Below are 12273 nucleotides of genomic sequence, written 5' to 3'. Positions count from 1 at the left end.
GAGCTGGGGGGTGTTTCTTCTCTCGGGGCAGGAGCTGCAAGAAAATTGAAGGTTAGTTTGGGAGGCTTCTCTTGTTTCCTGACCCTCCTCCAAAGATGTGAGGGAGAGATAATTGTCAAGGAAAAGTAGAAAGGAACCAGCTGTAGACTCCCAACAACCACATCTGTGTTAGAATAAATGCTCATGCACCCTGAATGAGCGTGGACGTGTCAACATTGCTTTCACAGTTGAAATTATATTGCATATCAGTGAGAATAAATGAAAATGGAGGCCATGCATGAAAGTTTTCTCTTCTTCCTCCCCAGGTTTCTGTGACCGAGAGCGTGACGGCCACCGGGACGGCCACCGGGAAGGTACGGGCCGGGCTCGTTCCTGTGTGATAGATAGGCTGCAGCCGCTGGTGGGCGGGGCCTCCGAAACACAGGCTGCCAGCTGACTGCTGATTTCAGTGCCTTTCACAGATGCTCCAGAAAGTGATCAAAGCCACGCAAAGGAAACGTGTGACTAGACGACAGAGAGCCCTCACTGCCCATGCTCCACGGTCCTGCAGCCACAGGACTACATCAGTCATTTAGGCAATTAGTACAATCTTTCTTTCTCTGTGAGCCAGTAATTGGAATTTAGTGTGAGGAAAACATAAAACTTTCTTTTGTAAAATGAAATGATACGTTTTACAAAAGATGCTGAATTCCATAAAGCTGATTAAAATAATATTGGACAAGGCTTTTGACAACTGAGGGCATACCACAGTTCATTTATTCAGTACCAGACATAGTTTTCTTTTTCCTAAATCTCTGTAAGATGAAATTTAATTTTCATAATCTGAAACGGAAGAGCAAAGTTGGGTTTCTGTGACAGGGACAAGACTCTGGAGGAGCGTGACACATGAGCATCTTGTGTAGATTCGCATTTCTCCATGATCACCCTGCACCCTCCTCTTCTGAGCAAGACAGTCTTGCCATTAAAATCAGAACAGCTGAAGCAGGTCAGGTGCCAGTGACTCACCCTGTCATCCTCGCTGCTCAGGAGGCTGAGATCGGAGGACTGTGGTTCAAAACTAGCCTGGGCAAGCTGCCAGGTGTTTGGCCTAGTAGTAGAGTACTTGCCTACTGTGCATGAAGACCCAGGTTCGATTCCTTGGTACTACATCCACAGTCTTGAGGAAGCCCAAGGACAGTGCACCAGCAGCAAGGAAAACCCCTCTCCTTGTGGAGCTGACGTTTTCTGAGGCAGTTGATTAGCAATTAGATGAAAGTAATATGGGAGGAAAAGAATGTCAGTGCAAAACTGTTGACATACTAAGCTCTAAGTGCTTTGGGCTGCAAGCTCAAAGCCCCAAGTTCTGTCCCCAGCACTGCCAAGGAGAAAAGCCATTTGAAAGTCAGGGTTAAGACCTGTCCTGTTTCAGGATTGTGCTGGGGAGGCAGACGCTGTGTCCTCTCCTACAGTGTCGTCAGAGACGTCCCCATCCGTGCCACATTAGCGTTAGGTGATGCTATGGCCCAAGTTTCATGCAGACTTTGCATTCCAAGCCTTTCTCTTGGTGCTTACACTGAAGTTGTGCTTTCTGTTGTAAGTGTGGTGTCTGTCCTGTGTGGGTTTGGACACGACCCACACCCATGGTTATGTGTCCATTCTACGCTCCTTGCTGGGTAGCTTCATGCCAGGAGCTCTCCCACACACAGCCCACTTCCGCTCATGACATCCTCCTGCTTTTTCCCAGCCTTGCAGGGCCCTCCCACCTAACCTCAGCCTTCCTCCTCGCTTCTGGCTGGTTCCCGCTGCCTCGCTCTGGCTCTCAGCAGAAGAGCTGCTCTACTTGGTGGCCAGTTTCCCTCTAAGCTTCTGCATGTCCTCACCTCTGGGGGCACACTTTCTGTCAGTAAAGGTGTCCTGAGCTTCCAGTCCCAACCCCTCCCCCGGGTTCTGGCTGCTCTGCCTGTGGCTGCAGCGGACCTAGGCTTCTAGGACTTTCTCTTTCAGAGATGGTTGTTTATGTGTCATCCCGTCGGGTGGAGTCCATGTTGACTCACCTTGCAACCACAGTGCTGTTCTGCTTTCTTCCTACTACGCAGCCAGTCAATTGCGGCTAAAGAAACCTTTCCTTCTTTCCTTCCTTCTTCCGTCCTTCTTCCTTCCTTCTTTCCTTCCTTCTTCCTTCCTTCTTTCCTTCCTTCCTTCTTCCTTCCTTCTTTCTTTTTTTTTTTTTTTTTTTTTTTGCCAAGATAGTTTGGCCAGAGGTAGGATAGGTAGAATGGCTGCCTTCTAATGCAATGATTGCTGCTTTTTCTCTAGTGGTGTCTTTCTCTGGTCCTCTGAAAGAAGAGAATCTATTAACTGTTCCGAAGCCACTGCCGAAACAGCTGTGGGAGGCCAAGGAGGTGAGTGAGCACTGCTCAGCTCAGCTCAGCTCAGCTCAGCTTCCGTCGCTGGGAGCTTTCTATGTGTGTACATATGTATGTAGGGACATGTAGTGTGTGTGTGTGTGTGTGTGTGTGTGTGTGTGTGTGTGTGTGTGTGTGTGTGTAATATCCTTTATGGCTGGAAGCTTAAGAATTTAAAAAGCCTCCGGGCCCAGTGGCTCACTCCGGGAGGCTGAGATCTGAGGATCATGGTTCAAAGCCAGCCTGGGCCTTTTTTTTTTTTTTTGGCCAGTCTGGGGCTTGTACACAGGACCTAAGCACTGTCCTTGGGTTTACTCAAGGCTAGAGCTCTACCACTTGAGCCACAGCACCACTTCTGGGTCTTTTTCTATGTATGTGGTACCAAGGAATTGAACCCCAGTCTTCATGCATGCTAGGCAAGCACTCTACCACTAGGCCAAATTCCCGACCCTGGTGAAACTCTTAATCTCCAATTAACCACCAGAAAACCAGAAATGTTACTGTGTCTCAAGTGGTAGAGTGCTAGTATTAAGCTGAAGAGCTCAGGAATAGCGCCCAGGCCCAGAATTCCAGCCCACGACCAACAACAGCAACAACAACAAAAAAGAGTTTAAAAAGCGTAGTCAGATGTAACTTGCTGCTGGGTAGATGCAGATGCAGTGTTCTTTCCTGTGTGGACTGCAGCTCCAAGACATGCAGGAAGACCTTTCCTGCACATTGAAGGGCCCCACAGACTCAGTCCAGCTTTCTCTGTCTCTTTCCAGGTTCAGTCCTTGTCCGGGCGCCCTCGATCCTGTGACGTTGGAGACAGCAAGTAAGTAACAATTATTCTGCTCAAGTTTCTCCTACCAGGAACTCCCCCTGCCCCAGCTCCCTCCTGCACACACTGCCCCCCACCCCGTAAAACTAAAGATTTAGAAAGGAAAGAAAGAAAATGGGACCTAGAAGCATGTGAACTAGGAGCATGGTTCAAGTGGCGAAGCTCTTGCGTAAAAGCACAAGGCCCTGAATTCAAACCCCAGGAACGCTAAAAAAATTGTTTCTTAAGAAAGGGAAAATGATGCCAAGACATGTGAAAGGGTATCAGTGTATGTGAATTAATGCACCTTCTATCGGGCAAATATCATGTAACCCTTTTATTAATTACAATAAAAAAATTATTTTAAAAAAAAAGGGAAAATGAGACCCTTACAAGATCTAGCCTGGTATAAGCTCCCATTTCACAGGGTCTGTGGCCAGGGTAGTAAATTCAGAAACCTACCAAAGAACTGTGTAAATATAAAGTAGTTCCTCACTGTCTTATAAGTGGCCAAGTATTTTTGTGTCCATAATCTAACTCTGATCTTGAAACTATTACTGTAAAGTCAGTCTAGGTCCAATTTAATGGGTAAGGAGGTTGTATTTTGGCGATGTGAAGCCAGCAATCTAAATTCTCAGGCAAGGGAGAGATAAGAGTCCCTCCCCGCCTCTTCTCTCTCTGATAAGAAAAATATTCATTCCTTTAATTCTAGCTATTCTAGAGGCTAAGATCAGAGAACTGAAATTCAGTGTCAATCTACGCAGAAATTTCCCTAAGACTCTTAATCATTTCTCGCCTATTTAACCAGCAGAGAGCTAATTTGGAGCTAGCTTTGAGTGAAAAGAAAAGAAAAAGAGAAGGAAAGAAAGAAGTGTCCTGCATGTCTGTTTCCTAAAAGCCAAACGCACCATGGAAGGTAATGTTCCCTTGCTTTCTTTCAGCGTTTTCCCACACAACGGTTCACGCGCAGGCCTCTCCCCCTTCCTGGGAGCCTTGAACACAGGAGGGTCGTTGCCAGACCTCACCAGCCTCCACTACTCAGCCCCTCTGCCGGCCTCGCTGGACACTGGTGACCACCTCTTTGGGAGCATGAGTGTGGGAAGCAGTATGGGGAACCTTCCAGCAGCCATGACTCACCTGGGGATGAGAAGCTCCTCCGGTGAGTATCTCCTGCTTACTGGGGGCCCTGACTTTGTCCCCCAGCGGTGAAGACGCTGTGTGTGCCCGATGTCCTCCACACAAAGCACGCAGCTGTGCTGTGCTCCCCCTGCTGCTGGCACAGGACGGACATTTTGGACTTCCAGTCTGACTGTTGCAAGCCGATGTCCACCCAGAGTCTGCAGTGCTGTTCCTTCTCATAGTGAGACTGCTCCAGGCCAGGCCTCATGCCAGGGGCTAAGGATGCAGCCAGACACTGGGCAGGGTCCCTAGCTCCATAGGGCCGATTCCCAGCAGCCTGTGCTATGGAAAAGCCTGTCCCAGACCGTCTCCTTAATGCAAGAGACCTGAGAGCCTGTTCCCTGAGGTGGAATACAGGGTCCAAAAGACAAAGCGGAGCACGGAGGCTCTTCCTCTGCCTCCCTGGATCGCTAGGCTGCCTCGGAGCCACAGCTCGGACTGTGGTGGTGTAGAGGAGGTAGAGGACTCAGGCAGCAAGTCTGGACCTGGAACTCACACTGCACTGATGGCTCTGGAGCCCTCGGCCATCTCCCTGGAAGGGAACTGAGGCATGTGGCTTCGTGGTAGAGGGCTCGTCCCTGCTGATATACATAGTTTAGTTCCTCTCGGAAACGGTCGCTGTCACTCACGAGGGCTGATGCCTGGCTTCTCTCTTCCGTGTCACTGGCACACCCAAGACCCTTGAAGTAGTCGAAAACTCCCTGCACACGTCCCGTCATACCACGTGTGGAGTAGGAAGTCTTCTTTATCCTCGGAGACTGTGGCAGGTAACTGGTGAATGTGCTATCTATCTTCCAGGTCTCCAGAGTTCTCGGAGTAACCCCTCAATCCAAGCCACACTCAGCAAGATCACCCTGTCCTCGCCCCTGAGTAGCCACCCGCAGACAGCTGTGGCCAGTGCCTCGGCCCTCCACCCCTCGCTCCGTCTCTTTTCCCTCAGTAACCCATCGCTTTCCACCACAAGCCTGAGCGGCCCCTCTCGGCGTCGGCAGCCCCCCGTCAGCCCTCTCACGCTTTCTCCTGGCCCCGAAGCACGGCCAGGTTTCAGCCGGCAGCTCTCCTCAACCAGTCCACTGAACCCGTATCCTGCCTCCCAGGTAATGGAAGCGGTGAAGAGGCTGAGGCAGAATCTAGACTGGCCTTTCCTGCTAGGGTCATTTTGGATGAGTTCCGTTGTTACAGCAAGCATGGCAGAGGCTAGCAGTCATTTCTGTTACACATGGTGTGAGAGAAAAGAGGTGTGAATAATACAGAAAGGATTGGTTGTCTAGTGACAGAACTTGCTGGGTTTACTACTCTTGGGCAAATATTGAAGAGTAAACAGGTGTAGGGCGTGGAGAACCTGTGGAGATGTCGAAGACAGGGAAGGGATCCAGGTTACAACGTTAAAACTTGGGTGGACTCTATTCACGTTGATGCATAGGGGAGAGCCAAAAAGCAGAAAGTTCAGTACTTTCCGGAAGCTCAGCTAGTCCGTTAGCTCTCGTGTCTCGTTACCACAGTAGATTTGAGGAGCAGCGCATCTGCCGTTCCTGACATGAGGATGATAGCTCGGGAGGAAACCCAGTAAAGATATATTTTCTTCCCAATCTAGGCTGCTTCTACAATAATTTTGTTTTGTTTTGTTTCGTTTTGGGTTTTGGGGGTTTTTTTTGTTTTGTTTTGTTTTTTCGCCTGTCTTGGGGCTTAAATTCAGGATGCCTTTGCTCAAGGCTAGCACTCCACCACTTGAGCTACAGCACCACTTCTGGCTTTTCTATGTATGTGGGGTACCAAAGAATCGAACCCAGGTCTTTGTGCATGCTAGGCGAGCACTCTACGACTAGGCCAAACTCCCAGCCCCTTGTTTGGATTTTTTAAAAAGACAATGGGAAGGTCACGGAATGGCGGTGCTTTGAGAAGCAGTGGGATTAGAGCTATCCTGGGGCAGAACCACAGGCCTGTCACACCTGCCATGGAATACAGTAGTGCAGAAAACCTCAGGCTTCTGGAGTTCCCACCTAGAGGCCTTGTTGCTTACTTTACAGATGGTGTCCTCAGAGCGAAGTCCACTTTCCTTCCTGCCCACAGAGGCCCAGGTGTCCCCCCCGCCTCCCTACCCCATGCCCCAGGAGCTGCCCCAGCCGCTCCTTCAGCAGCCCTGCCCCCTGGACCCCTCTGCTCAGCAGCCGCTGCCACAGGCCGACTTCCCACTCCTTCCATCCCAGGTGAGTCCCTCCTGGAACACTAGTCAGGCGGAAGGCTCATTCTGCTCAGAACCCTAAGCTAAATGGTCACCTTGTTCTTCGTCGCAGGGCTCGTCCTTGACTAACTTCTTCCCAGACGTAGGCTTTGACCCGCAGTCCATCCGGCCAGGCCCAGCCTTCCCTCAACAGGTGTGTAACCGCCCAGCCCTCCCCTCCCTTGCCATAAAACTGCACCCTGTAGGCTGTTCCCAGGGTCGGCTGTGCTCTGCGCCCCACGGCTGGCATTGGCTGCCTACTTAGGGCCAGGCCTTGGCGGAGGAACACGTGGTAGGAGAATGGTCAGACTGGCAGGAACCGAGGCTCAGGGAAGGCAGCCCCAGCCGCAGTAGCACAGTTAGGAGGTGCAGTGTGGTGTGCACAGGCCCACTGAGCAGTGTGCGGGCCTCCTGGGAGAGTGTGGTACAGGCTGGGACTGCGGAGGGAGCGAACCCTTCTTCCCTACGGAATTTGCACCCAGCCACTGCATTTTGTTCGTCTATTTCTTTCTAGCACTGACGCTTTTCATTACCTAGATTTTGGTATGCCCAGGCTCGACATGAACTGAAGAGTAAAGGAACTTAATAAATTCTCAAGTAGATCATGATCAAGCCTTGCAGGCAACTTGCTTCCTGGTTCCCGGGCTTTTTTTTTTTTTTTTCTGCCAGTCCTGGGCTTGAGCTCAGGGCCTGAGCACTGTTCTTGGCTTTCTCGAGGCTGGAGCTCTACCACTTGAGCCTCAGCACCACTTCCAGCTTTTTTCTATGTATGTGGTACCAAGGAATTGAACCCGGGTCTTCATGCATGCTAGGCAAGCACTTTAACCACTAGGCCAAACTCCCGGCCTGTTTTTTTTTTTTTATCTCTTTTTCATTTGATTGTAATACTAGTGTAGTGCTGGGAATCAGATCCTCATACATGCTGCAGGGGTGCCTTGGCTCTGATCCCTTTCCAGTCTAGACAAGAGTCAATGTTTGACTGAAATATAATGGAAAGTGGTAAAAAAATTTTTTTTTTCTTGTGCTAGTCCTGGGGCTTTAAACTCAGGGCCTGGGCACTGTCCTGAGCTTCCTCTTCCCGGAGTCACTCCCTGCCACGTGGGCCACAGAACCACTTCCAGCCCTTTCTGAGTAGTTTGAGATAAGGGTCTCACAGCCTTTCTTACTTGGGATGACTTTGATCTGTGATTCTCAGATCTCAGCCTCCACCAGCACCGGCTCTCACACTTCTTTTTGCTTGTCCTGGGGCTTGAAATCAGGGCCTGAGCACTGTCCCTGAGTTTCTTTTTGTTCAAGGCTAGCACTCTACCACTTAAGCCACAGCCCTACTTCTGCTTTTTCTGAGTAGTTTATTGGAGATAAGAATCTTGCAGACTTTTCTGCCCGGGCTAGCTTCTAGCCATTATCCTCAGATCTCAGCCTGCTGAGTAGCCAGAATTATAGGTGTGCCTCCAGTGCTTGGCTCTAAGACTTTTTTTTTTTTTTTTACCAGTCCTGGGGCTTGAACTTAGGGATTGGGCTCTGTCCCTGCTTCTCTGTACTCAAGGCTAGCACTCTACCAGGGATTGGGCTCTGTCCCTGCTTCTCTGTACTCAAGGCTAGCACTCTACCACTTGAGCCATAGCACCACTTCCATCTTTTTTTCGGTATATGTAGTACCAAGGAATTGAACCCAGGGCTTCATGCATGCTAGCTGAGCACTCTACCACTAGGCCACGCTTGCTCCCCTCTAAGATATCTTTTTAGCTGATTTGGAAGCTGATTTTGAGGAAAGGCCCCTACCCAGGCCCTGGTCTGACTGGTCCCCGTGGAGGCATTGTCACCGTGTGGCACCAGCCTGACTCATGCATTTTCTAGAAATTAGCAAGGAAAAGGGCCGCCCTTCCCTTAGTGACAACCTGAGGCTCCAAGGGCCCCCAGGCGGTGGGTGGTGAAGGCCTTGGTGGGGCTGAGGAGGCTGCATGTGTGGCGACCACTGGTGTCTAGGGGGGGTCACATAGTGACTGCCCCACCCACTCGGGGCACCCCAGGATGCCTTCCTTCACCCCAACGCCACTTTCCTGTCAGGACTATCCTGCCTGTGTTGTCACCACCATAGCTCACTCTGGGGTCCTGGCAAGGGGGACTGGAGGTGGCTGGCGTTGCTGGCTCACTCCCATCAGAAGCAGACTCTCTGCTCACGCGTGACTGCTGTGCTTCCAGGTGCCCCTGCAGCCAGATGCCCGAGAACCACAGGACTCATTGCATCTGAGACCAAACCTGTATCCCAACTGTGGGAACTTCCCCAACACTGTGCTGCCAGGTGAGCGTGGCCACCCCTCCCCCGCTGCCCACGGGCTCCCTCTGCCCCAGACTACACAGAGGAGGTCATTTCTCAGGATTGCCCTTTGCACAACACACAGTCTTTTGAAGTAGTGCACACCTAAACCACAGTCCTACTTCTCTCTTCCCACTGTGGCTGGAATGACAGGGGCACACCGCCACACTCAGCCTTTAGGTGCGACGGCCTCTTACATGCGCGCCCAGGCTGGCCCCACACTCCTAGCCTCTCAGTTGCAGCCTCTGAAGCGGCTTGGATTACAGATGTGAGCCATTTGTCACCACTTCAGCTCTGGAGACCACGAGACAGTGGGAGGTCTGGTGGCATTAACACTTCTGGAATATTTCATCTTCGTTTCTTAACTATCATTTCAAAGGAGAAAAATCTGTGAAAGTTGGAACTTTTGGAACCAATTGTCAAGAATATCAGTCATAGCCGGGCACAGTGGCTAACGCCTGTCATCCCAGCTACTCAAGAGGCTGAGATCTGAGGATCATGGTTCAAAGCCAGCCCAGGCACTAGAGACCATGAGACTGTACAATTAATCACTAGAAAACCAGAAATGGCTGTGACTCAAGGGGTAGGGCGGTAGCCTGAAGCTGAAGAGCTCAGGGACAGCGCCTGGGCCCAGAGGTCAAGCCCCACAACTAAATAAATAATATCTGTCATGGGCTAGGAATATGCTCAGTGGTAGAGTGCTTGCCCAGCATGCATGAAGCCCTGAGTTCAGTTCCTCAGTACCACATACACTGTGACTCAAATGACAGAGTGTTAACATTGAGCAAAGGAACAGTGCTAGGCCCCGGTTCAAGCCTCAGGACTGGCAAAAGAAAGGAAGGAAGGAAGGAAAAAGAAAGAAAGAAAATCAGTCATGCTGGGCATGGTGGCTCACACCTGTAATCCTAGCTACTCAGGAGGCTGAAATCTGAGGACCACAGTTCAAATCCTAGGGAGAAAAGACTCATCTCCAATAAACTACTCAGAAAAAAGCTGGAAATGGTGCTGCGCTCCAATGGTAGAGCACTAGCCTTGAGCAAAGTCCAAGGACAGTGCTCAAGCCCTGAGTTCAAGCCCCATGACTGGCAAAAAAAAAAGCACAAAAGGTCTGGGGGTATGGCTCAAGTGCTAGAGTACGTCCTACAAGCACAAAGCCCTGAATCCAAACCCCAGTACTAAAAAGAAAATACTGATTCCAGGGCAAGAGCTGTAAGCCTGGGAATGGCCCACACGTGGGAGCTACGGGGCTGGTTGTAATAGGGCAGTTGGCACCTTAGGGCATTGCCATTCATAGCCAGAGGCCCTCATACTCACATCTCCTGGTCGCTGTGTCCTTGCAGAAGATTCGAGTCCCAGCCTGTTCAAAGATCTCAGCAGTGCTCTGGCAGGCATGCCTGAGGTCAGCCTGGATGTGGACACTTCATTCCCCTTGGAAGAGGAGCTCCAAATTGAACCCCTGAGCCTGGATGGACTTACCATGTTGAGTGACTCCAGCATGGGTCTGCTAGACCCCTCTGTGGAAGAGACATTCCGAGCTGACCGACTGTGAGCAGAAGGCAACAGGACGAAGTTTCGAAACAGCCAAAGCAGAGGGGAAGAGGATGGAGCCAGCAAACACCCGGACGTTAGTTCTCTCCGCATGGAAGGACCCAGGCCCAGGCACTAGGCTTTTAGCTCAGGTTCCATCTCAGGCACCATCACCTTTTCCACACGCAGCTCCGTCCTGCGTCTCAGGCCTGCAGCACAAGCTACTGTGGCAGGCAGGCTGCTTGGGGCTTCTGAGGAGACAGACGCTCATCCCTCTGCCCCTTCGTCTTTCTGTCAGTCATCTAGCCAGTTGATGTTTCAATGCAGAAAATACTGCTCGTGGAGGCCTCTCTAGCAACACGGAGTGCTCAGAACCACTGATCTGTGCATGCTGAAGACGCAGCCCCGTGGGGAGGCTGGCGAAGGTGGCTCATCTTCAGGTAGCGGTACCCAGACCCTTGATGCCTTCACCATGGCACCCATCGGCAAAGCACTCTTGCTGGCAGTCATGCCGAAGCCTCAGCCCTGCACGTGCCTTAAGTAAAATACAAAGGTATTTGACGGGGGGCACAAGGACACGCTCAAGTCAGGCAAGCTCAGCGCCAGCTGCTTTCCTCCCACTTTGTAATCTCTCTTCTGCTGCCTCAGGACATTTGTCCTTGGAACAGGAGGAAAGGATTTATTCCATCACTGAAAAAAGTCCCCCAGGAAGGAACAAGCCTGAGAAGACGGTGCTCCTTGAAGGCCAAGAAAGAAGAGGAGGCTGACGGTGTCTCCGACTCCGAAGAAGCACACACCTTCTCCCTCCTGCCTTCTTCCCGGCCGGCGGGAGGGAGCTGCCAGAGGTCCTGTCAGAGCCCAGAGCCGAGCGCCCCTGGCCAGCGCAGTGCAGTGTCGCTGTGACAGGGACTTTTGACACAATCTCACTGGACTGGAAGCCCCTGGCATGTAGGGGCTGTGCCTTCCTCCTCACCGAGCCTTACCTCACAAGTGCCTGGCCCACAAGTGCCATGGAACTTCGTGTTGAATGCACTCGTGAGGGAATGAATGAACAAAGGAATGAGAGAACCTGCCATGCAATAAGGCAGTCTAATCTGCGCCGTCCCCTTCCCTGACACCCCTCAGTTTCACTGTCTGTAACGCACGTACCCATGCCTGCCTTGTGCATGCACTTCGACACACACCATCCTCTCGGGTTGGGTGCTGTCACAGGTGAGGACAGCCAGAATGGCTGAGCAGAGCAAGCCCCTGCCGGGAAGGTCCTCCCCGGGTCTGTGTTTTGCTGTGAAGAGCTTCAGGGATTCATGCTTTGAGTGGAAGAAGCTGAAGGTAAATGATTCAACAGAGGGCCTTCGCCATACTTGACCATAACCTGAGCACCTTCCACCCCTGTCAAGCAAGAGCAATGGTGACACGCCCACCATGCACCATCAAGGGGGATCAGGTGTGAAAAGATGGAGGAGAAAGTAAGGAGCAGACAGAAGGAGGGGTGAGAAGCTGAAAGCTTTTCCTGGATAGCTGCTGCATTTCCCAGAGCGGTCGCGTTGCTGCTGGTTCAGGCCCCCCTTCCTCCCCAGCCCCGGGAGGAGGAGACCTGTCATGGCTTCACCCTGCCCACTGTGCCCCAGTTTCTCCCCAGCCACCCTGCTGCTAGGTCACCTTCCTTGGGAACACAAGCATTCCTGATTTCCTGTTCGCCCCAAGCGCTCCTGCTGAGTGAGGAAATCAAACTAGAACCCTTGCCTGGTGCCCTCCTCGTTCCCCGGCGAGGCCTTCAGAATGCCACGTTCGGGAGCCCACAGGGAGTGGTGTTCTAGAGGGAAAGGACCTTTCAGGGCAGGTTTTA

At 51.6% G+C, this 12273-nt stretch overlaps 1 protein-coding gene across 2 annotated transcripts in view; it reads left to right on the top strand.

The window, feature by feature from the left end:
- Nucleotides 1-11818, top strand: part of Crtc3 (CREB regulated transcription coactivator 3) — a 51960-nt gene extending 40142 nt beyond the window's left edge. For both annotated transcript variants that reach the window (XM_090321607.1, XM_090321608.1), the window contains 9 exons: nucleotides 306-353; nucleotides 2296-2381; nucleotides 3149-3198; nucleotides 4125-4342; nucleotides 5161-5459; nucleotides 6390-6569; nucleotides 6657-6737; nucleotides 8786-8885; nucleotides 10241-11818. In XM_090321607.1, coding sequence (XP_090177733.1) covers nucleotides 306-353; nucleotides 2296-2381; nucleotides 3149-3198; nucleotides 4125-4342; nucleotides 5161-5459; nucleotides 6390-6569; nucleotides 6657-6737; nucleotides 8786-8885; nucleotides 10241-10449 — 1271 coding nt within the window. In that variant the 3' untranslated portion in view covers nucleotides 10450-11818. The remainder of the gene's footprint in view (nucleotides 1-305; nucleotides 354-2295; nucleotides 2382-3148; nucleotides 3199-4124; nucleotides 4343-5160; nucleotides 5460-6389; nucleotides 6570-6656; nucleotides 6738-8785; nucleotides 8886-10240) is intronic.
- Nucleotides 11819-12273: the final 455 nt, after the last annotated feature.

Source organism: Megascapheus bottae, chromosome 30 (assembly GCF_031878675.1).
Source record: "Megascapheus bottae isolate mThoBot1 chromosome 30, mThoBot2.hap1, whole genome shotgun sequence".
Classification (NCBI taxonomy): Eukaryota; Metazoa; Chordata; class Mammalia; order Rodentia; family Geomyidae; genus Megascapheus; species Megascapheus bottae.
The sequence above is the reverse complement of the archived record's forward strand: the minus strand, read 5'-3'. Positions and strand labels throughout refer to the sequence as shown.